The following is a 22,281-nucleotide window of genomic DNA, read 5'->3' as shown; positions in this document are numbered from 1 at the left end:
CATAGTCGAGGTAACAAGTGTGTATGGAAGTATTTTAATATTTCATTTATGTACAAATATTCCAATTTAAATTTGCTAATAAAATCCAGACATTTATTCTGAAATAGGCATGTGCTGGTATGATATTCTGTAGGTATGATAACCTTACACCTTAAAATTACACGTTTTCACGGTATTGTGGTATTGCAATTACAGCTCTAATATGTGTTACTTTGAGATAGCTGGTTTAAAACATGTTAGCAAACTGAAACATAACACTAAATGAAATTAAAATAAATATAGTCCTTTAGGTGAGCCTAAACCCACAGCCGCAGTTCAACATTAGTACCATCAGAACAAAAATAATTGAATTATTTTCCATAAAAAGCATGTATGTATGACTCGTATCATGTTTACATTATACACATACTCTCTTTCTCAACACAGACAATTGCCAGAGAGAAAAAAAAACACGTTTTACCACCGCTAGACACACGAGACATGCTGGAGTAAACTCTCGTAGCTGGTGGGAAACGTTCATGACAGTGTTTATTAACCTTGAATTTAGCATAAATGCGAAATCATATTGGAGGTATTGCCTCTTCGGCAGCCACCCTCAACAAACATGTTTAACACGTCGGTTGACCCTTCTACTTAAAACCGCGGCTGTCTGTAACTTTTCTGTAGCCAAAAGTATTCCCATACCAGTGATTTCATTTTCTTCGATGGGGAAAAAAGTTCAGAAGTTTCTCCTCCTTTAGCCATCGTGCAGCACAGCTGACTCACTGACACAGAGCAACAACCTCTGGGGGAGGGTTGAGCCTTGCAGCTGCAAGCGAGGGATTTCTCCTTGCATTTCTTGGACATAAAAAATAGCTAATACCTTAGAGACAGTATGATGGAAATTTTTTGCGGTTTTAAAACCTTGACGTTTTCATACCACGGTAGACCTTGAAACCGATAATTGGCACATGTCTATTCTAGAAGTTTTTAAAATGTTTCTTTAGTATTTTTTGAAAACAAAGGTTCGAATCGAACGGTGTATCACCTGACCAATACACACGAAAGTTAGTATCAGTCAATACATATTTATTTTGCATTGATCATTTAGGCTATCAATTATTTAGGTTCATATTTGTGAGAAATGTTGCCCTGATCCTCGTTCACCCAATCTGTTTGGTCCTGTCCCCAGCAAAAAGCGTACATGCAGGTTATGCTTTTATACCATCCCTACCAATGTTGAGACCAAACCTACACCTTTGCTATGAGCTGTATCACTTTAAACCAGTGGTTCTTAACCTGGGTTCGATCAAACGGCAGGGGTTCGGTGAGTCAGTCTCAGGGGTTCAGTGAAGGTTATGCCAGCCACGGTCCTATTTTTGGAACGCTGACTAAATCTAGGCAAATTGAGGTTTTAGACGAGGTTTTGTACTGCTTAGTTCCCAATTTACAGGCATTATTCCAATTCTTCTATTCCTCTATCTGATCGGAGGATAAAGCGGTTTTGCTCCTTAGAAGGTTGACTCTCAATTGGCATGAGGACGTACAACAGACCTATAGGCGGCGCGCACTGCATTTACTTTAAAAACAACAACATTTGCGTCACATTTTATGCCATGAAAATAGTATGTGAAGCAAGGATGTGATAGAATGAGAATGTCAACATGAAAAAAAAAATAGAAACGGTTTGAAATGAATCGAGTTTAATTTCATTTTCCAATGTGAAAAGCAAAAGGAAACATTATTTGTTGTGAATTCACTCTGTGTATTGGATTTGTGAGAAGATTCTTTTTTTGTTAAAGTCAGGGGTGAAAGTGGGCCAGAACGGTCAGGAGCGCAGTTCCGGTATAAGATTCAGGGCCGGAATGCTGTTCTGGTACACGACGTTTGATTCCAAAAATATGACAGCAACTGTCAAAACTCTTACGTTAAAAAAAAAAAAAAAAAAAAAAAAATGCTAAGCTGCCACACATGCATTTCATCTCTTAGAAGAAAACAATCTACCAACATCCGATTTACATACACAAATGTTAACAACAAGCATAATAAAGTGCTTGCGTAGCATAATTCGTTTCGACCGATATTTATTGTTTAGTTTATTCTACGGACGGCAAGGAGGTTTCCCCAGCTGCTGCAGTTATCTGGGTCTGACGATGATGAGTCACGTCTGTGTTCGAATGTACGCAGCAAAGCAAAACGCCTGGATTCATTTATCCATTCAATTGGCTGACATACTGACATATGATCAGCAGAGATAGTTAGCTCTGATTGGTTCAAATGTGCATGTTTTCTGGAACAGCAAAAAAAAAAAAAAGTTTGTTGAATTGATGTGACAAAAAAGGGCAATGCAACAGAAAATGGATCAAATCTTTAAGAGCAAGGAAAGAGTTGAGGAGGCTTATTTATCATATTTAGTTTTATTTGCTCTGATGGGGAGGTTCAGAACATCTTAGCTGTCAATGTGCACTTTGGACTTATATTTGTTTACTAGTATGTTAGGCTACTTATTCATTTTCTTATGATTTAAAAAAAAGTCAATGTTTGCGCAGTCTTCAAAATACAGTATATTCCATTTCACTCTGCATAATATAAGTCATTTGTACTTATTTTTCTGAATGTATGTTACTTATATCTTTATTATAAAAAAAAAAAAGAAAGCAAAAGTAAATGTTTACATTAACTTCAATTTTAATATACATCCTATGTTCTTAAGTTGTTAAAATTGAGATTTGGCATTTAGTATGTGGGGAAATGAAGGAAAATAAAAATTAGGAGATGGTGGTTGGGGTTATTGCTGTTTTTGTCAACTTATATTTTGCAAATCATTGAAAAAAATACAATTTTGAATGAAAACCAGTTTTTGTGTGTGTTTTAGAAATAACTGTGCCAAAACAGTTTTCTTTGCATTTCAGTAGTTTTAGGAGGTTTGCCCCCCCCCCTCCCAAAAATGAAAACAAATAAATAAATAAATGAACAAACAAAATTTCTGGTTCCGTGGTGACCTTCACGTCGGGGAGTTCCGACAAGAAATTCTAGCCTCTTCCACCCCTGATTAAAGTTAACGAAAGAGAACGAAAAGTGGTATTTGGTATGTAATTTTGCCATGTGGCATGTTTTGGTATGTGGCAAAATGTGTTTTGGCATGTGGCATTTTTTGGGTATGTGGATCTTTTTTTTGGTATGTAGCAAAATTGATTTTGAGATGTGGCATTTTTATGCCATGTAGCAAAATGTATTTTGGCATGTGGCATTTTTCGGGGGATGTGACATTTTTTGGGGTATGCGGCAAAATTGATTTTGCCATGTGGCAAAATGTATTTTGGTATATGGCATTTTTTTGATAGTCTATGTGGCAAAATGGATTTTGGATTGTGGCATTTTTTGGGGTAGAGAATCTTGAGATGTAACATGACAGCAACTGCACGGTCAAGGTTAATGCAACTAAGAAGGTTTTATCTTTAACAATATAAGATATGTTTCTCCGAATTTGAATGAAAAATTCTAAAATACGCGCGTTTGGCTAGTCTTGGTTTTGTGATCTGAAGATGATGCAGGCTGTGAGCGATGCAAAAAAAGACAAAAACATACATTTTGCCCTGCTGTCTAAATGAGAAGAAATTTGAATAGAAATTAACTTAGGTTATATATTTATTTTGAATTTGAAAAAAAAAAAAAAAAGATTTTTTATTCCAAAGTATTCGGTTAATGCATGTGTGAAACTCATGGGGTTAGGTATCTTTAGCGAGGTTAAGAACCACTGCTTTAAACATTATTTTCTCCATGATCAAAGCACTAAAAACGCACGATTTGCATACTTATATACGCAACCTTTCACATGAGGATCATTTATTCTAGGTGTTGTCTATTGCTTTAGGTTCTCTTTGGTAACTTGCTATTTTAGGTACTGAATTCCTAACTCGTTTTATCTAGTTAATATTGTGAACTTGATTAAATAAGTTGAATGAATTTTCATGATCAAATTAGCGGACCATACTTAAACCTCTGAGCTGAACCGAACTAAAAATGTTAAGTGAATTTAGCCTGACTCCGAATGCCTTCATAAGAGTGCACTGCAAGGTTTAGCTCAGTTGTGTACTTTCTCCACTGCCACTGTTGAATCCCTGGCTCAATCCTTGCTTTTAGTAACTTATTTATTTAATTAAAACTTAAGTCTAATTTTACTTGAAATGTTGTAGCATTAACTTTTTCCTTTGTGGAAGTTTTCTTTAAAACCTGACAATTCAAGTGAAATTGGCTGACTTGAAAATTCAATTTTTTAAAAATTATTATCATATTGACCCGAATATAAGACGGTGTTTTTTGCATTGAAATAAGACTGAAAAAGTGGGGGTCGTCTTATATTCGTGGTCTAGACGTTATACCCATTCATGACGCTAGAGGCGCCAGATATCATTGAAGCGATGTTCTGTCATGACAAATCTCAGCTACTCTCAAGTTTAACCAGTTTGCATTATTTTATTGCAATGTTTTTCCTTATTCAGATTTGTTTCAAGACTACAGTTACAGTTAGACTTCACTTTGATGGTTAATGTAGTTATTGGAATTTTGCTGTTTCATCACAATAGATTGGTTTATTTACATTTCAAAAACCAGAAGCCATTCATTTACGAATGTGATTGCACTTTAGTTTACATATTTAAATATTCAGATATTCAGATTTGAATGAGGCAAAATAACACGCTTTTTCTCTCAAATATATTGTTATAATCATTTGTTTCAGGTGTACTGTAATTATTTTCTGTATAAAAACTAATTTGGTGTTCAAAAACTCTTTTTTTCAAACTTGAGTCTTGAAAAAGAGGGGGTAGTCTTATAATCAGAGCCGTCTTATATTCGAGCCAATACGGTATTATTATTATTATTAGAGTTGTTCCGATCATGTTTTTTTTTTGCTCCCGATCCGATCCTGATCGTTTTAGTTTGAGTATCTGCCGATCCCGATATTTCCCAATCCGATTGCTTTTTTTTTTTTTTGCTCCCGATTCAATTCCAATCATTCCCGATAATTTTTCCCGATCATTTTTGGCAATGCATTAAGAAAAAAATGAATAAAACTCGGACAAATATATACATTCAACATACAGTACATAAGTACTGTATTTGTTTATTATGACAATAAATCCTCAAGATGGCATTTACATTATTAACATTCTTTCTGTAATAGGGATCCATGGATAGAAAGACTTGTAATTCTTAAAGGATAAATGTGACTTTGTATATTCTGACTAAATATTGCCATCTAGTGTATTTGTTGAGCTTTCAGTAAATGATACTGTAGCCATTTAACTTCTGCCCAAATGCATGATGGGAAGTGCAACCATGACTGTGGGTCGTGGTACCAATTGATATATCTTCTCTGCATTGGGAAATAACATAGGGTGTTAAGAAAAAGATCAACTACTACCTTTCTTCCCCACATTGCTTCCCACGATCATTCTAATCGTTGGGGGAGGGATTGTAAGGCTTTAGCCATTTAAAAAAAGGCTCCAAAGGCTGCCAAAATTCACTCTACTCATTTTACGCTGCCTTTTAGCTCTATATACTGTATGGGTAAAACGCCGCCATTATAGATTGAACACGACAATGCGTGAGTGGGTCGTGCAGCGCATGCGTCAATTGCGTTAAATATTGTAACGTGATAAATGTAAAAAATATTCATTCTCACCATTAGCGCGATAAATTTGATAACCCTACCTTAAGCTTAAACTAAAGACTCTGGAAGAGTGTAACACATTATGTCTGTAACGTTAAATACAATTAGAAAACGATTTAATTAAAAAAAATATATATATATATATTGAAAAAAGGCATGTCCGATATTTTTTTGCCAATTCCGATACTTTGAAAATGACGTGATTGGACCCGATCGGTCGGGATGCCGATTGATCGGGACATCTCTAATTATTATTATTATTTTCATTGTAAAAGCCAGTTCTAAACAGTGTCATTTTTTTGTGTTTAAACATTTTCTCCATTATCAGAGGTTAAGAAATTTGCCATTCACATAGTAAAATAGATTCAGCTATTGTCTTTCAGATGTAAGTCATTTATACTATGTGTTCTGTCCCTTTAAGTATATTATCTTTTTTTCCCTCAAAAGCCAAGCACAAGGTAAAATTGTGGCTTATGGATTTTTTAATGAACATTTTGGCCTACCACATTAACATATTTTTATTTTGCTTCAATGGTGGTACTCAAAAAGTATTATTTGAAGTGGTACATGCTGAAAAATGTTTGACAAGGTTTGAAATGCTGAATGAGCAGACTCTGTTTTATGTATTTACAGTATGTGTTACACTATATATTTTATTTCAAACATATGTGTTGACGAGGGAGGACGTAAAACAAGAATGTCTGTCTGATATTGTCCAATCCTTAGTGGCTCCATTATGTTTACTTCACTTTTGAACTGCTTTTGAACATTCCCTTCCGTGAGATGTCGTGGTGTTTCAGAGAACTTTGACTCTTTAACTCTTTATATGTTTTCTCACAGCAGTTTTTGAATGTTTTTGACTGCCTTTACATTTCTGAGCAAGTTCAGCCTTTCCCTTTCTGTGGTTTTCCAATTGATCGATGGACTTTTCCGAGTTTAAATGTCTCTTCACAAAGCCTCTCAATAAGATTGTAAACGGCAAATAAATGTGGAAATGTCATCATGCAACACACACTGATCCGTACACACTGAAGTGATTGTTAACTATCATATGGTTGGCCTTGAGTACTTAATAATGCTGCATTTAGATTATAAATAGCATACAATTTTGTCAGCTGACTGACAAAGACCATGTTGTTAGGAAAATCTGCTAAAAGGAGAAAGATAAGAACTGACTGACCCACTTGTGTAGATTTGATGTTCAAAGTATCTTTAAAGGCCTGATTTCCCAGGATAAGAGTGTCTCTATTATAAAATGGAATTAAGAAAAAAGATCCTAAAAACAAAGATCAAAACTCATTCGTATTATAAGCAAAAAGGCCAATCGGTGTTAACTCATAGTATTGACAATGTGTTATTGTGGCTAGTAAAAGAAGACATCGTATAATAAAAATATCCAAGGATGGCGACAGATGTCGGGGGCTGCATTGTAGTTATTGTTTCCTTTGGGGGGGCCATTATGTCTGCCAAATACTTATTGGTCTTAGCATTCACATGCAGAGAGGGGGGCGGAGGGTGCTTGAGCACCCACCCCTTTGCCCCTACATGCCCGAATTGCCCCTTTTGACTGGGCTTTTTTTTTTTTTTGTGCGTATGTGTGTGCTGGTGGACTGTGCAGACACGCCACCGAGTACTTTACTTGAACACCGAAAACACCTTTTAAAAAAAAAAAAAAAAAAAAAAAAAAACGTCTGTGTGCCACTAAGCCGCGGCATAACCCCACGCTCCTCCCTACACGCTTTTCCTCTATGAAGTGGGTGTCTGGTGAGGAGTCCGGCGACATCTGGTGGTTGGAAACAAACGGTGTTACCCTTCTGAAACGCGTTCAAGCATAAAGTGAAAATTCTTACACCAGGTTTATTGTGGGGATTTTCTAAAAAATAAAATATTATTTTCACTTATATAGTTCAATACTTACTTTAATACTGTAATACTGTACTTTAATAATTAATTACCCCCCCACAATGGCTATGGCTATTTCGATCCGTGTATCTCTACTCTCTATAGGCAAAGGTATCTGTCTGTTGTCTTCACAACATTATCTAGAATGGTACACATATTTAAGTTCTCATTTTAATCTAAATTTAATATTTGCAATCGGTCCCTTTATTTCATTATCGATGATTCCGGTGTTTGTATGAAACTTAATGTGATAATTTGGTAATTCCATTTCTCTGTATTTTGTCGTAACATTTATATTTTTGTATTGCTCCCGCTAGTCACCCTTGTTAAGTGTTCTCTCTTCTCTCTCTCTTCACAATGTTATTGAAAAGGAAAGAAATTAAGACATTTTTTTTTAAATAAAAGCCACCGGGGAATCTGATTGTTTAAATTTAAGATTTATATTTCATTATGTAGACATGCCTTGCAAGGAAAGGAGGTTGAGGGATTTTTTTTATTTAAAAAAAGGAGCTGGATGAGGTTGCTGAAGGCAGTGGATCCCTCATCAGCTGGGGGAAGAGCACAATTGGTAAGATTAACACAGTTTGCAAGGCTATTCAGGTATGAACACAATTACAATGTTATTGTTCGATAACATTTAATGTCATTACTTTATTAATTATTAGGTGCTACAGCTGTCAAATATGGATAATAATGAAATAAAAAATCTGTGCTGTTGGTGGCTCAGTGAATATCTGATGTAGTTTAGTGACAGATGAACAACAAGCTGAGGAAGGAAGTTTTGATATAGAGATTAGCAAAGACTGACCGAGTCACAGCCAGAAAGTGTTGATGACAGTGTTGATTTCTATTCACTATTCCCCCCTCCTAATTAAAGTCTGTTACAGCCAATTATACTGTAAAGCTGGTTAAACTGGATGTCGTTGTAAGGTGTATGAAATTCTTGTTCATGTGCCCCTTTTGATCTTTGAGCACTTGCCCCTCCATCGGTTTTTGCACGGCCCTGAATCTTAGTCATATTTTAGTTATTTCAAAATGTGTCCGTCTTCGTCTAGTTTTAGTCGACAATTCTGAAAACGTTTTCGTCTATAAACCATGAATAAATTCATAGATAAATATAAGGTTTCCAACAATTTTGAATGAAAATTGACAGACGAGCTTGTAGTCTACAAGGACTGCTGCCCCCACGACCTGACCCAGGATTAATTGGCAGATGATGGATGGATGGATGGATGGATGGATGGATGGATGGATGGATGGATGGATAGTATATTCTCTTTGCTATTTTTTTTTAAATTATTATTATTTACAGTTTTAGTAAAACCAAAAAGCGGAAAGTAATTACATTTTTTCTTTACCCCTTTTATCAAAAAGAGGGGGAGAAACGTATATTCTACTCTTACATATTGAATTGGAACAAAAACTATTTATTTTACATTTTCAAAAAGGGGGAAGATTTAAAAAAATCTTCTTTTCTAAGTTTTTCAATTGAGACAACAGATATTATTTTATTAATTATTTTATATTACTATTCATTTTATTTAAATTTCATTTTAACACCCCCCCCCCCCCAAAATAAAACGTGTGATTCATGGGCAACACAAAAGTGACGTGGCGGGCCTGATCTAACTGCCTTGAGGTTGACGCCTGTGAACAATAAAACGGTTATACCAATGTTACTGTGTCATCAATAAAAAAAAAAAAACTATCCAATTCCAGAGCAGATCTGGTTTGTCTATCACTGTCAATGGCAGTCAATAAGTGAAAAAGGAAGGTGTGACCTGTTATGATGGTCTAAGTGCGAAGGTGTCGGGTGTCTGGGCCCCCTGCATGATTGGGCGGGTGGTAAGTGTGTCATAGAGAGGTGGAGGGTCACTCCAATTTTAGTGTGACCACTACCAGTTGGACAAAGCACACCTCCTCCGACGGACACTACTGCCGGCTGCCAAGGTTGGAAATACACTTGGTTTGTTGATTTCACTCTTCTAACAATATTGCTTGTTTGTGTCTCACTTTTGTGTTGTTTGGTGAAATGAGCCGCACGGACGCCGCTCTAAGACTTGTGACACAGCTGTCATTTAAAAATAGATCGACTGCTAGGCCTGAAACCATTTGGAGTCTTGTACATAGATATCATCATGAGTTTGAAACATGCGCTCATAGCACCATGAGTTAAATATGATGAATCACAAGGTAAAGTTAGCCTATTCACATCCGTGTTGGCCTATGAGCTTCACTATTGGAACGTTTTTAGAGCATTTTTTTCTAAAAGTTGATCCCACAAGTTAGTTGCTGTCAAACGGATGAAGATTTAGTTGCTTTGGCTGACATTACTTGCCACTAGGTGTAGATGAATAGATGTTTTATTTGTGGTTAGTAAAATTCGTAGGTTTAGTGAAATTGGGTAATTTTCCATTCCATATAAAATGTCTTGTCGAACTTAAATTAGTTCAGCATTAAATGTTTCAAGCGATTTCATGACAATACATTGTAAAAATAAATAAATAAATATACTTTGTATATATATTAGGGCTGTCAAACGATTAAAATTTTTTATCGAGTTAATCACAGCTTAAAAATGAATTAATCGTAATTAATCGCAATTCAAACCATCTCTAAAATATGCCAGATTTTTGTGTAAATTATTGTTGGAATGGAAAGATAAGACACAAGACGGACATAAACATTCAACATACTGTATATAAGCACCAGGGGTCGCGTTAACCGAATATTTTCCGTCGTTGACCGGTTTTTTAAAACGGTGACGGAAAAAACTGAAGTCCATCCGTCATTTTGACAGGTTGCAATTCACACCGCAGACCACAGGGTGGCGAGTGAGCATATTAATTAGCTATTGTGTCTCTTGATGCATGACGTCGTTGGCCTTACTCGGAAAAATGTCAAGGCAACTGAGCGTCCGAACTAAGGCTACGTTCATACTACAGGTTTTAATGCACGAATCCGATTTTTTCGTGTTTTTCCGACTCGAGTGAGGCATTAACTTGACGGTCTGAACGTGACAAGTCGCATAGAACGGGACCATTTCAAATCCGATCTGGGTCACTTTCATATGTGGTCTAAATCCGATCTGGGGCACATTTTTCCAGACTGTCGCGGCGGTCTGTACTGTCCAGTCCCGCAAATCGGATTTAATGCAGCAATTACGTCATCAAAAAGCAAGAGACGGTACGGTAGCTACGGTAGCGATGCAGCAGTGCGTTATTAGCGCCTAGCTTGCCTTGAACACGGCTTTTTAGGAAGGGTCGGACTTGACAACAGTCATAAAAAAATAAAAATAGGTTTGAGGATAAGCCTGAGAATGATCGGTTTTCTCTCTGCTCCATATAAGCAATATTTCAACATTGCTTACACGGCCGAGAGTCGGGGAAAACTGCCCATATGTGTGTGTGACATGCACGATATATGGATATATATGGATCGATAGCATGCACGCACTGTTCGTGCATGTCACACACACATACGCGCAGTTTGCCCCGACTCTCGGCTGTGTAAGCAATGTTGAAATATTGCTTATATGGAGCAGAGAGAAAACCGATCATTCTCAGGCTTATCCTCAAACCCCCTTTTTTTTAATGACTTGTCAAGTCCGACCCTTCCTAAAAAGTCGTGTTCAAGGCAAGCTAGGTGCTAATAACGCACAGCTGCTTGATGTGTGATGGCGCGGTGTGGATTCTCTGTTAAGCTTGTTCGGACAGAATATTAATTAAAGATGAATGAAAACTAAATACTACTGAATATGTCATTATTAACATTTAAAAAATTTAAGTGACGGGTAAAAATAGATTATGACTGGATTTTTATGACCCTGTCAGTCAAAATGACAGACATCTAAAAAGTCTAGCGCTACCTCTGATAAGCACTGTATTTGTTTATTATATTAATAAATCCACAAGATGGCATTAACATTATTAACATTCCTTTTGTTAAAAGGATCCACGGATAAAAAGACTTGTACTCAAATTTATCTTTTAAGAACTACAAGTTATAGTAATTTTATATTAAAATCCCTCTTAATGTTTTCGTATTAATAAAATTTGTAAAATTTTCTATCAAAAAATTAACTAATAGCTCACCATTGTTGACGTTGCCTAGCGGTGACGTCACATCGGGCTCCCTGCCATTCTTCCACAGTGTCTTTAACTACACAAGGTGAAAAACACCACAAGGTGTCAATGGCGAGTTTTAAGTTAATTAGAGATCTAGCCAAGGCAAAGTCTGAGTACGTTTTATGTGTACTTTGCATTGCTATTTTGATTGGGATTGCCAGTTCTCTTTGCATTGAGCGCTTTTCTTTTTGTGAACAAATATGTTTTTTGACAGATAGGAATATTATTTTTGTTGTGCTTTCACTAAATGATACTGTAGCGACTTAACTGTTCAGCCCAAATGCATGATGGGAAGTTGGGCAACCATAAGTGTTAGTGGTGGCTGCAAGTGGTATACAGTATGTTCTGCATTGTATTCAATTAGGCGTGTTAAGAAAAAGAACGTCTCCCTCTCTGCCCAAATACATGATTGGAAGTTGGGCAACCATGACTGTCAGTGGTGGCTGCAAATGGTATACAGTATGTTCTGCGTTGTATTCAAGTAGGCGTGTTAAGAATAACATCATCTCTTCCTCCGCCCGATGCATGATGGAAAGTTGGGAAACCATGACTGTTAGTAGTGGCTGCCAAAGCTTAAGCTAATAATAGGCGTGGTCCAATGAACGCCTGTGTCCACTTGCATATCTCTGCCTTTTCGTTCTCAATGTGCTAAGACGGCGTCATTGTAAACTGTTTGAGGCAGCGCATGAACGGGTCATTCTGTGCATGCATTAATTGCATCAAATATTTTAACGTGATTAATAAACAAAATAATTACCACCCATTAACGCGATAAATCTGACAGCCCTAATATATAATAATACGTTGTCTGAACTGGAAAATTCAAGTCAATTTGACTTAAAGTTTGGAGTTAAAATTAAGTTCACAATATTAACTTCATAAAATGAGTTCATTTTTTAAGAGAACTTAAAAAATGGAGTTATGTCTACTTAAAATCTTTATAGTCAGTGTGCGATACGATATCGATTCTTGTAACAACTGTGTGATATTTGCCATATTCTGCCACTATTCAATTTTGACTCGATTCAAGCTCTCTAATCGATACAATGTATTATGCACATATTACAGTAAGCAATAAAATTACAAAGCCATTTTGTCATTTTATACCAGGAGTGCCCAATCCCGGTCCTGCGAGAGCCACTATCCAGTTTGTTTTCCGTGTCTCCCTCCTTTAACACACCTGAATCAAATGATCAGCTCATCAGCAAGCTCTGCAGCAGCCTGATAACGATCCTGATTAGTTGATTCAGGTGTGTTAGAGGAGGGAGACATGGAAAACAAGCTGGATAGGGGCTCTCAAGGACCGGGATTGGGCACCCGATTTATACGGTATATCAAAAACGTGTTTTGGTTTTGGTTTTTTTTTTTTTAATCACAGGCTACAACATTGTTATGGTTTTCCTCTATGTCACTGAATTGAATGATACCTGGTTTTAAAATCAGAGGCCTTTTGTTAAACCCATTAACAGCAAAATTTTTCAATCTTTCACTTGTATTTTTGCTTCCAAGTCAATGCTAACTCAAGTTGAGAAATTTAATTCATTCACTGCCATTGACAGTGATAGAAACCGAATCCATTTCACCAGGGATGACTAGAATTGAGTGATTGTTTCGCTGATATTGACGGTGATAGATGTCCAATGTAGTCTGACTCGAGGAGACAGGCAGCAATCGAACAAAATGGATTGGATGTCTATTGCCGTCAATCACAGTCAATTAGTTAAAATAAATGATAAGTTAATATACAAATAAATAATATGGTAAAAAGGCTGCGTTGATTTGGAATATCTAAAATTCGCGACAATAGGCATCAACGGGGTAACAATTTTGTTTACTAACTTTAAAACGGGGGCATCGTTGACTAATGCTTACAATACCCCAAATTTGAATAACAATCTGGAATTTTGTTATTTTAGCGAGACACTTTTAGCTAAACAAAAAAGAAACTTTTGGCTAGAAAAGGATGTGGTGGGCTGGAGCTGGCCCAAAGGGCCATGAATTGGACACCTATGGTTCAACTGATCGATGAAACATCGTGTCGTTATACCTCTTGTTTTGTTCTAGTTTTATTTGTTACAAACTAATATGCCCGGGTGGGCAAAACGGTTTCAGGTTTTGCTAACATGGCGTCTGCCAGTGAGAGCGACGATCAGACGGTGCCAAACGGTGAGGATGAGGACAACAGTATCCAGGGGATTCAGTCTCGTTACCTGCGCTGTTCGTCACCCAGGTAAAATATTTAAGCACTTTAAACCACTTGACGATGATTTGCTAATTTGAGCTCCACCGATTCCAGCCTTTCCATGATGTCAGAGTCCAGGTTTTCCGCCATCTCTGGCTCAGATGCCGCCAGTATCTTCATGGAGCCTATTCACTTGTCATCCGCCGTTGCCGCAAAGAAGATCATCAACGAAGGTAAGACATAGTCAAATCAGGCAAGGGGTATAAGATATATTGTATTTGATCAGTAGAAAGGTCTCCAAAATGCCCACCAAATGCCACAACCTGAACTATTAAAAGATTTCAGTGCTGAAAGAACCCAGAAAGCTTTACAAGTTCTAAGAGTTAGCAACTTGAGCTCTTACTGTGTCCCTTTCTGCTCTCAGCGGGATGCCAACGCATAACACACGTAGCAGCAAGATAAATGACAGGCCGGCAGATAAAACATGGATTTCATATCAAGCTGCTGCTGCGAGCCGAGTAAATCTGAAGAGGAATGAGATTGGTGTCCAATGAGCCAATTAGCTCTTAAGTAGGCGACAGTCTGGATTCCTCCATCCGCTAATGAGCTGAGGCTATGACTTGAGCAAGATGAACTGGATGTCAAACACTGCATACGGATGAGCTCGTCCGTCCTGAATTCCTTTTCTGAAAAATCAATATGTAACGATTAGATTGTGACACTTAGGAAACATCAAATTGAGCTTTCAAATATGATTTAAAGCAACACTAGGTAACGTTTAAACCTTTATCAAATATTTTCATAACCAGTGTTGTCACAGATTACTTGAAAAAGTAATTTAATCACCGATTACTGATTACGCCTCAAAAAAGTAATCGAGTTACCGTAATTTTCGGACTATAAGCCGCTACTTTTTTCCTTCATTTTGATACCTGTGGCTTATAGCCCAGTGCGGCTTATTTGTTGATTTTTTTAGGTAACACTTTATTTGACAGCTGTGTCATAAGACTGTCATAAGATCATCAAAATTATGACATGACACTATCATGGACATTACTGAATGCTTATGTCATTAAGTGTCATTTGGCAAATTATGTCACTAACTCCATTTTTGTCCATCTTGGATCTTTTGCATCCATTCAAAAGTGACATCATTTGCCGAATAACACTTAATGACATCTGTTATAAGCATTCATGAATGCTCAGGACAGAGACATGTCATAATTATGATTGTGTAATGACAGCCTTATGGCACCACTGTCAAATAAAGTGTTAGCAAATACCATAACTTGCAATTGATGAAACAGTTGGAACAGTAACTGAAGAAATATTTAGCACAGAACATGATTTTTTATTGTTATTTACATCTGTAGTGCTGCAATGCATGCTAAGAGGCATGTTGGATGACAACAGTCAACAACAGGTGGCAGCAGAGGTTGACTGTCTCCCCCAAGGGAGCAGTGATGGCCAAATGAAGCTTCTTGAAGCAATAAAGCTTTGCACTAATTAGTTCAAAGTTTAATGATGGTTCATTTGGTCTTATGACAGTCGGTCGTATGATGCCGCTGTCAAATAAGGTTTTACCGGTTAATATCTTTTGGTGTAAATATCCCATGATACAGTGAGGATGGCTGCGACTTATAGTCCAGTGCGACTTATCTATGAACAAATGCCATTTTCGTGCCAAATTTGGTGGGCTGCGGCTTATGGTCAGGTGCGCCTTATAGTGCGAAAATTAGGGTACTCTACTGATTACTTCATTATCAAAGTAACTAAGTTACTTTAAAAGTAATCTATCAGTTACTTTTTACCCATTTTTCTCCCTTTGACGCCTCAACATAAGAATGACAACCGAAAAATGTCATCACATGTAATTGACTTTCCGATGATTGAATTTAAAGGGGAATATCAGAATTTCGCGCTAGCTTAGCCACTCCAGAGCCCTGAAACTAACAAATATCTGACAAACTGCTTGGAATTTGTTGAAATCAACTCCACAGACCAACTAAACCCTGCTAACTCTAAGATCAAGCTTCATGCCAAAACTTCTGGATTTCGGGTTATGGTTAACAGCATATCAGTGCCAATATAAAACAATGCAAACTGACGGCACAATAATCAACAACACACAAGTGGATTGTACAGTGCAATAAACACAAAGCTGGTGGCGGGCGCGGATGCGCATGCAGCCGTGCACATTAACAACTAGAGCTGTCCCGACTAGTCGACATAGTCGACGTCATCGATGACGTAAATCCGTCGACGAGCACAACATCCCGTCGACGGTTAATGAAGGGTTAAAAAAATATATGCGTGGAAAGTTAGAATGTCGGATGCTCTGTTTGCAAGCGGGGAAAGCGGCACAAAGCCAAAAAAAGCGCACCAGTGTCCAAAACATTGACTTATTTCAAAGAAACAAAGGAGAGTACACTCTTCTGTCCTGTCTCTTCAATGCCAAACTTGGCTGCACGTCGGCCGTGAATAAACACCTCAAGCGCCTTCACCCAGTTTGTAATTTTGTTTTTTTGTTTTTTTCATTTTTTGTACACCAGAGGGTGCTGTCGCCTTACTAAATAATAATGTTTCATTGACAATGGGCCTATAAGTGCTATTAGTATTGTTCTTAATGCTAATTGAAAGGTTTATTTCATGTTATGGTTTATTTTATGGTATAGAAAATTATATAAGGTTAAAAGGTCATAAATATATACAGTATATACAGTGATTGCACTCAAGGGAGAGATTGTCAATGATAAGGTAATAAATTAAGGTAAAGGCAATTCATATAGGCAATTCATTGATATATAAATAAAGTTTCAAAGGAAAAAGGTAAAACGTTTTTGTTAATTTCTAATTGTGTTGCTTTATTTGTGTGCACCGTAGCGGTTACGGTGTGTTTACATCAAGGATGGAATAAAAGTTGTAACCATCAGTTTAAGAGACCATCTTTTCAATCGGGATGCTACACTAGTTAATTCTATCAGCATTTGAACTCATTGTTTATTTGTGATTTATTATTGTTATTTACGTGTTTATTTGTACTTTAATAAATAATTTGAGTGTTCCAATATGTTTTTTGTGAATTGATAAGCGTCAACAAAAATTTCATTGCTAAATTAGTAAAAAAAAAAAAAAAAAAAAAATTTTTAATTATTAGATTAGTCGACTAATCGTAAAAATAGTCTGCTGACTAATCGGGAGAAAATTAGTCGTTTGGGACAGCCCTATTAACAACCCGGAAGTACTCCTCTCGACACACACGCGGTCAATTTGGCCACAAAACGTGGTGGCAACTAAGCACTTTACACTCAATCGGACTTACAACATATCCCACAGATGCTAAACGAGCACGTCACCTCACGGCATAAATGTTGAACATGCATATGATCTAAACAAAGCTTGCCAACTTGGAGCGATGACTGCCCGTCGTTGCTATAGCAAAGCTACGAAAAGGCCGCGCATGTAGGGGGTCCAACCTTATGCTGATACTCTCCAGAATGAAGGAAAAATACTCACCTTCATTCATGGATATCCACAGATCAACATTCCCTCGCAACGTCTCAACACTCGGCGCAAATGCCCACCCGCCTCAGTCCCACAACACGAGACGCGAGACCAAAACAGGAAATAGCTAAGAGGTTGGCATGGAAACACGTACAGGGAACCTTTTATTTTAGCATTTTCTATTCAAAATTCTCTTCGTACATGACTACAATATTCTTCATTCTACATACGTTATGAGGCAATGAAAAAAATAGTAACGCAATGACACTAAGGAAACTAACTTTAATCAGATTACTGGTGTAGAAAAATGAACACGTTAGATTACTCGTTACTGAAAAAAGTAATCAGATTACAGTAATGCGTAACTAACTAACGCGTTACTGACAACACTGTTCATAACATTTGTGATGATATGTCGACTGACAACTAGTTTAATGACACCTCTTTTAGATATATCTTGATAGGGTCTGTATCGCTTTCACAGACCCGTGCCGTCCTTAAGGCAAGCTAGGCAAATGCCTAGGGGCGCCGCAGCGTCCAAGAGGGCGTCCAGAGAAATGTTCAAATATTTGATGATAGCAGTATTCCAAAAATTATCAAGACAATAAAACAAAATGACAACAAAACATATCGTAATAAATCTTTAAATAATAATGAAATCATTTTTCTAGTGTGCCTTCTGCCCATTTTACTGTTTCCTGTGATGCGATAATTTCACCACACACTCTAGTCTCACCCTTCCTCCTCTCCCTCCCGCAGACCAGCAAACTACCTGAAGGTGCTATTTTTAGCCTCCGCAATTGAGCGACGTTACGGTGACGAGTTGACGTCATGAAAAGACAAAAGTCGCATTTTAGAAAGAAGACAAAGGAAGAAGAGGAGCATAAACGTGAAAAAAGAGGTTTGTTGTGATTATTTCAAAGGGATAAACACGTATACTTAGCGCAACTGCAAGCTCGCGGTTATTTACATAGTTTATATGACATATTGCTAAAGCTAAATTATACTGTATCATTAGTCGTACTGCTGTTTTAGAAGTATTTTCAGTATTCAGCCAGCTGTGGATTAGTTTCAGTTAAGTTTACTCCCCCTCCCATTTTAGAACTAAAATTGTCTTGCTAATTTTCATGTGATGTGAACCACTTTTACCTTGTGTTAAATTGTGCTTTTCAAATAAATTTGCCTTGCCTAAAAGTGCAAAGGTTAATTAGATAAATTCACCATTGAACATGCAGTTAATAATTTCACAGTTCTGTGGTATGGGGGACTAAAAGTGCCATGGATTTAAATGAAAACATTTGTTATTAAATGTGTCATTAATTCATTAAAATGGCAATCCCGTTCATGTAGAAAAAATTTCAATTATTTTTTTTTTTTTGCTATCATATATTATTTAATTAATTATTTTTGAATAGTTTGTGTAGTTGCAGTGCTTCAAGAATTCATTTTCTTTTAACTACGCCCGTCAAAGATAGTGGCCGGATCCAGTAGACAGGTACAGTACGCTGCAAGAATTTAGGCGCTATTATGGTTATGTCATGCTGGTTTCACAATCAACAGCTATTTGACAAATATAATGTAACATTCCACTTTCTTCTCTTTGTAGATGCTCTTCTGAAATATTTTCCTTCCACCTCTGTACATCCTGGGTCATCTTTTACAGCCAACTTATCCACACCAGCACCAAGTCCAGTACCTTCCCACACACAAACTGCCAGTGGAGAAAGAAGTGCACCTTCCAAAACAGCTGTCATATGATAGGGCAATAGATGCTTTTGCATCAGTGAAGACACGGCTAGTAAGGTTTTAGGTCTAAGATCTAAGTTGAAAAAAAAAAGTTGCATTTTAAAGTGTTCTGTGTGTCTTTATATAGGTTTGTGCGGGTGGGTGTTAATCATATTGTAATAACAATTGCAATTTTTATTTTATTTATTTATGTTTTATTTTGAAGTGTTTTTGATTGTTTTTTTTTTTAGTAGTTATTGGAGCATTTTTCTTTTAACTTCTGCTTTTCTTCATTGTTGTCTTTTTTTATATAATAAATTACAAAGCGATAATGTGCTTTTTCAGTGTGTTTAAATATGTGTGGTGAAAGAAGCTATTGGGGGGGCGCCAACAAATTTGTTGCCTAGGCCAGGGGTCCCCAATCTGCCGGGCCGCGGACCGGTACCGGGCCGCGCAGAAATAATCATTTATTAACGACCGCATTCTGGCCAAATTAACCCTGTGTCCCTACTTAACACACTAATATCCCTGTCTACTCTAGATATAATACTACAGGATAGATTAAAATGATGTCATATAAATCCATTGATTGGACTGCTAGCAGTACATCTTGTTTTGTGTATATAATATATCTATGTGTGCTTGGCCTCAATAACAAAGTATTACTAGGCCGCGGGCGCAGCACATTTGTTCCCAGTAATAATTAGTCCCCTCACGAGCGAAGATGACTAGAAAACAGACGTCTTTGGAGATATTTTTTACGGCGAAAAGGGCACCTGACGAGCCAGAAGATGAGCATACAACCTCGAAGACCCACGAACTGCGAAGGAGTGGATTCGTGACCCATTTGTGAATAAACCGAGTGATTCGAGCATGTCTGTGCAACGGGAGGATCAGCTTGTAGAGATCGCAAATGACGGCGACCTTAAACGTACATTTGAGACAACAACTCTACCGAGGTTCTGGATAAAAGTCATTCCAGAATATCCTGACATCGCTACAAGAGCATTGAAAACCTTGCTACAATTTCCAACATTGTATCTTTGTGAAGCGGGCTTCTTAATTAATGCTTAACGACAAGGCGAAGTCGTTAATGGTGAGAGAGCGGTGTGCAGTTGTTGTGTGCAGCTAACATGGCAGGATGTATCTGAGAACTTTTCTACATGTCCTTCCATGATCAAACGTAAGTTAATATTCCTTTCTTTAAAGTTTGTAGTGTTTGCTTTGGAATTGCTGCATTTGCGGCCATGTTTAACGTTACACACATGCGCAGAACCGAATGGTTGCAATTTTTGATGGGTTGCAAAATTTGTCAGAACACCGGTCCGTGAAAAAAAGACCCAAGTAACACCGGTCCGTGGTGTAAAAAAGGTTGGGGACCCCTGGCCTAGGCTACCAAATTTGTCAGGAACTGCCCTGCGCTATCACCAGTAATAATTAACTTTGAGGAGGGTGGCAGGAACCCTGCCACACAAAAAAACTACAAATGTGCTGAGTGCTTTTATGGCATCCGTCACTTTCCCCTTTCATTAGAAAGACGGAAGTCGATGCGAACTTTTTCGCGCAAATTCTGCAAAGATGGCAGAGCAACAAAAGGGACAAAACGTTTTGTCTGAGGAGGAAAAAAGGGAGGCTACCAGGAATGAAAGGATACTCAAGAATAAACATTGGCCCAGCTTCCACTCGCTGGCGTGACTACCCTGACAAGTTCGGGTGAGGTTAGCCACACTTAGCTACACGGTTGCTAACTGTCATATGCTATTGTTTAGCCACAACTGGATTCATTAGCTGATTACTATTCATCATTCACACAGCCACTGGAAAATGTCATTTAATCCATCTGCAGGTGACCGGGAGTTCATGATTTTACGACACTGTGCGGGTGTGCGCTATTCCTCATGCGAAACACAGTCTTCCTTAAGGCAAAACACTACTGCTTTTGTCCACCGGCATCGCTAAAATCGACCAAAAATGAAAGGTTAAATAGTGTTGCTTTAAGAAAAACTGTTTTCTGTCATCAGCAGAACTGCCGCCTCGAGGTGTCCGCACAGAGTCCATCCCGGAGTCCATGCTTGAAACAGCAGAGCAGCTGATGGTTGAAGATCTCTACAACCGAGTGCGGGACATGATTGATGACCGCAGTCCCTACAATACTCCATGTGTGCTGGACATCCAGAGGGCAATGGTTCAGGATCGCCTGGAGCCACCGAGCCAGCCTGTGGATGAAGTGTGGCCAAACATCTTTATTGCAGAGAAGTCAGTGTGAACAATGTTTTCTCATTCCTTGTGGGCAAGGGCAGACTGGCATATGGGGATACCAGGATCAAATGAGCGGACCCTAAAATTAGCGAGGACGTGTAATCCAAGCATTACGATAAATGCATTCGGACCGAGCGGCAAGGCAGTTGACTTGTGTGTGCTCGCGTTGTTCCCAGCACTTAAAAGGACCATCAGACTTAAACACTTGTTAGCTCTAATAAAATCTCTTTTGCTAAAATATGAAATAAAATATTGCCATTGATTTAAAAATCTATAATATTTCGTACGTTTTGACTTAGTGGACGCTCAGGGTGATGACGTAGTTTGTCACTCACTAGACGAACACTACCAGTCTTCTGCAATTCCTTCTACGTGGCGGGACGTCCAACACATGCGCACATCAGTTAAGAGCGGCTAGTACTTTCTATTTGTGTTTTTATTGAGTCGCTTATTACCTTTTCATTGCCTCAAAATACTTTTTGTCAGGCTATGGTGACGAGGCGGACTCAGTTGCTGAGGTTCAGGCAAAAACTTTATTTTGAAAACAGAGATTCTTCCGTTGACATGCGTGGATGAGAAATAAGTACAAACCAAAAGCTCTCCAACAGAGGAATGAGTCAGGGCAACCACAATCAATGTTCAAACAAAAAGGCAAAAACCCAAAACGCTCCAAATGGAGGAAAAAGTCAATATGGCTAAGATCAAAAAGGGTCTAACACAAAGCGCTCCAAATGAAGGATAATATTCAGTATCACTATGACAGGCTATGGCGAGAGGCTGACGTGAGTGACCTTGGAAGAAAGACACTTCTGCACTAAACAGGGGAAACAAGGGCATTATATACACACACAAGGTAATGGGGAACAGGTGGAAACAATAGGTCATTTGGTGGCAAGAGGAAGGGCAAGTACGCGATGATGAAGAGGGTG

General features: G+C 37.9%; 1 protein-coding gene across 3 annotated transcripts in view; it reads left to right on the top strand.

Moving 5' to 3' along the window:
• Window positions 1-22,281, top strand: part of dusp27 (dual specificity phosphatase 27) — an 89,136-nt gene that overhangs the window by 49,879 nt on the left and 16,976 nt on the right. For 2 of the 3 annotated variants that reach the window (XM_057829809.1, XM_057829807.1), the window contains exons 9-12: window positions 8,063-8,123; window positions 13,795-13,912; window positions 13,979-14,097; window positions 21,115-21,349. In XM_057829809.1, coding sequence (XP_057685792.1) covers window positions 8,063-8,123; window positions 13,795-13,912; window positions 13,979-14,097; window positions 21,115-21,349 — 533 coding nt within the window. The remainder of the gene's footprint in view (window positions 1-8,062; window positions 8,124-13,794; window positions 13,913-13,978; window positions 14,098-21,114; window positions 21,350-22,281) is intronic. The other variant, XM_057829808.1, reaches the window with a different exon arrangement.

Source organism: Corythoichthys intestinalis, chromosome 2 (genome assembly GCF_030265065.1).
Source record: "Corythoichthys intestinalis isolate RoL2023-P3 chromosome 2, ASM3026506v1, whole genome shotgun sequence".
NCBI classification, from domain to species: domain Eukaryota; kingdom Metazoa; phylum Chordata; class Actinopteri; order Syngnathiformes; family Syngnathidae; genus Corythoichthys; species Corythoichthys intestinalis.
This window is presented reverse-complemented; position numbering and strand designations above follow the sequence as displayed.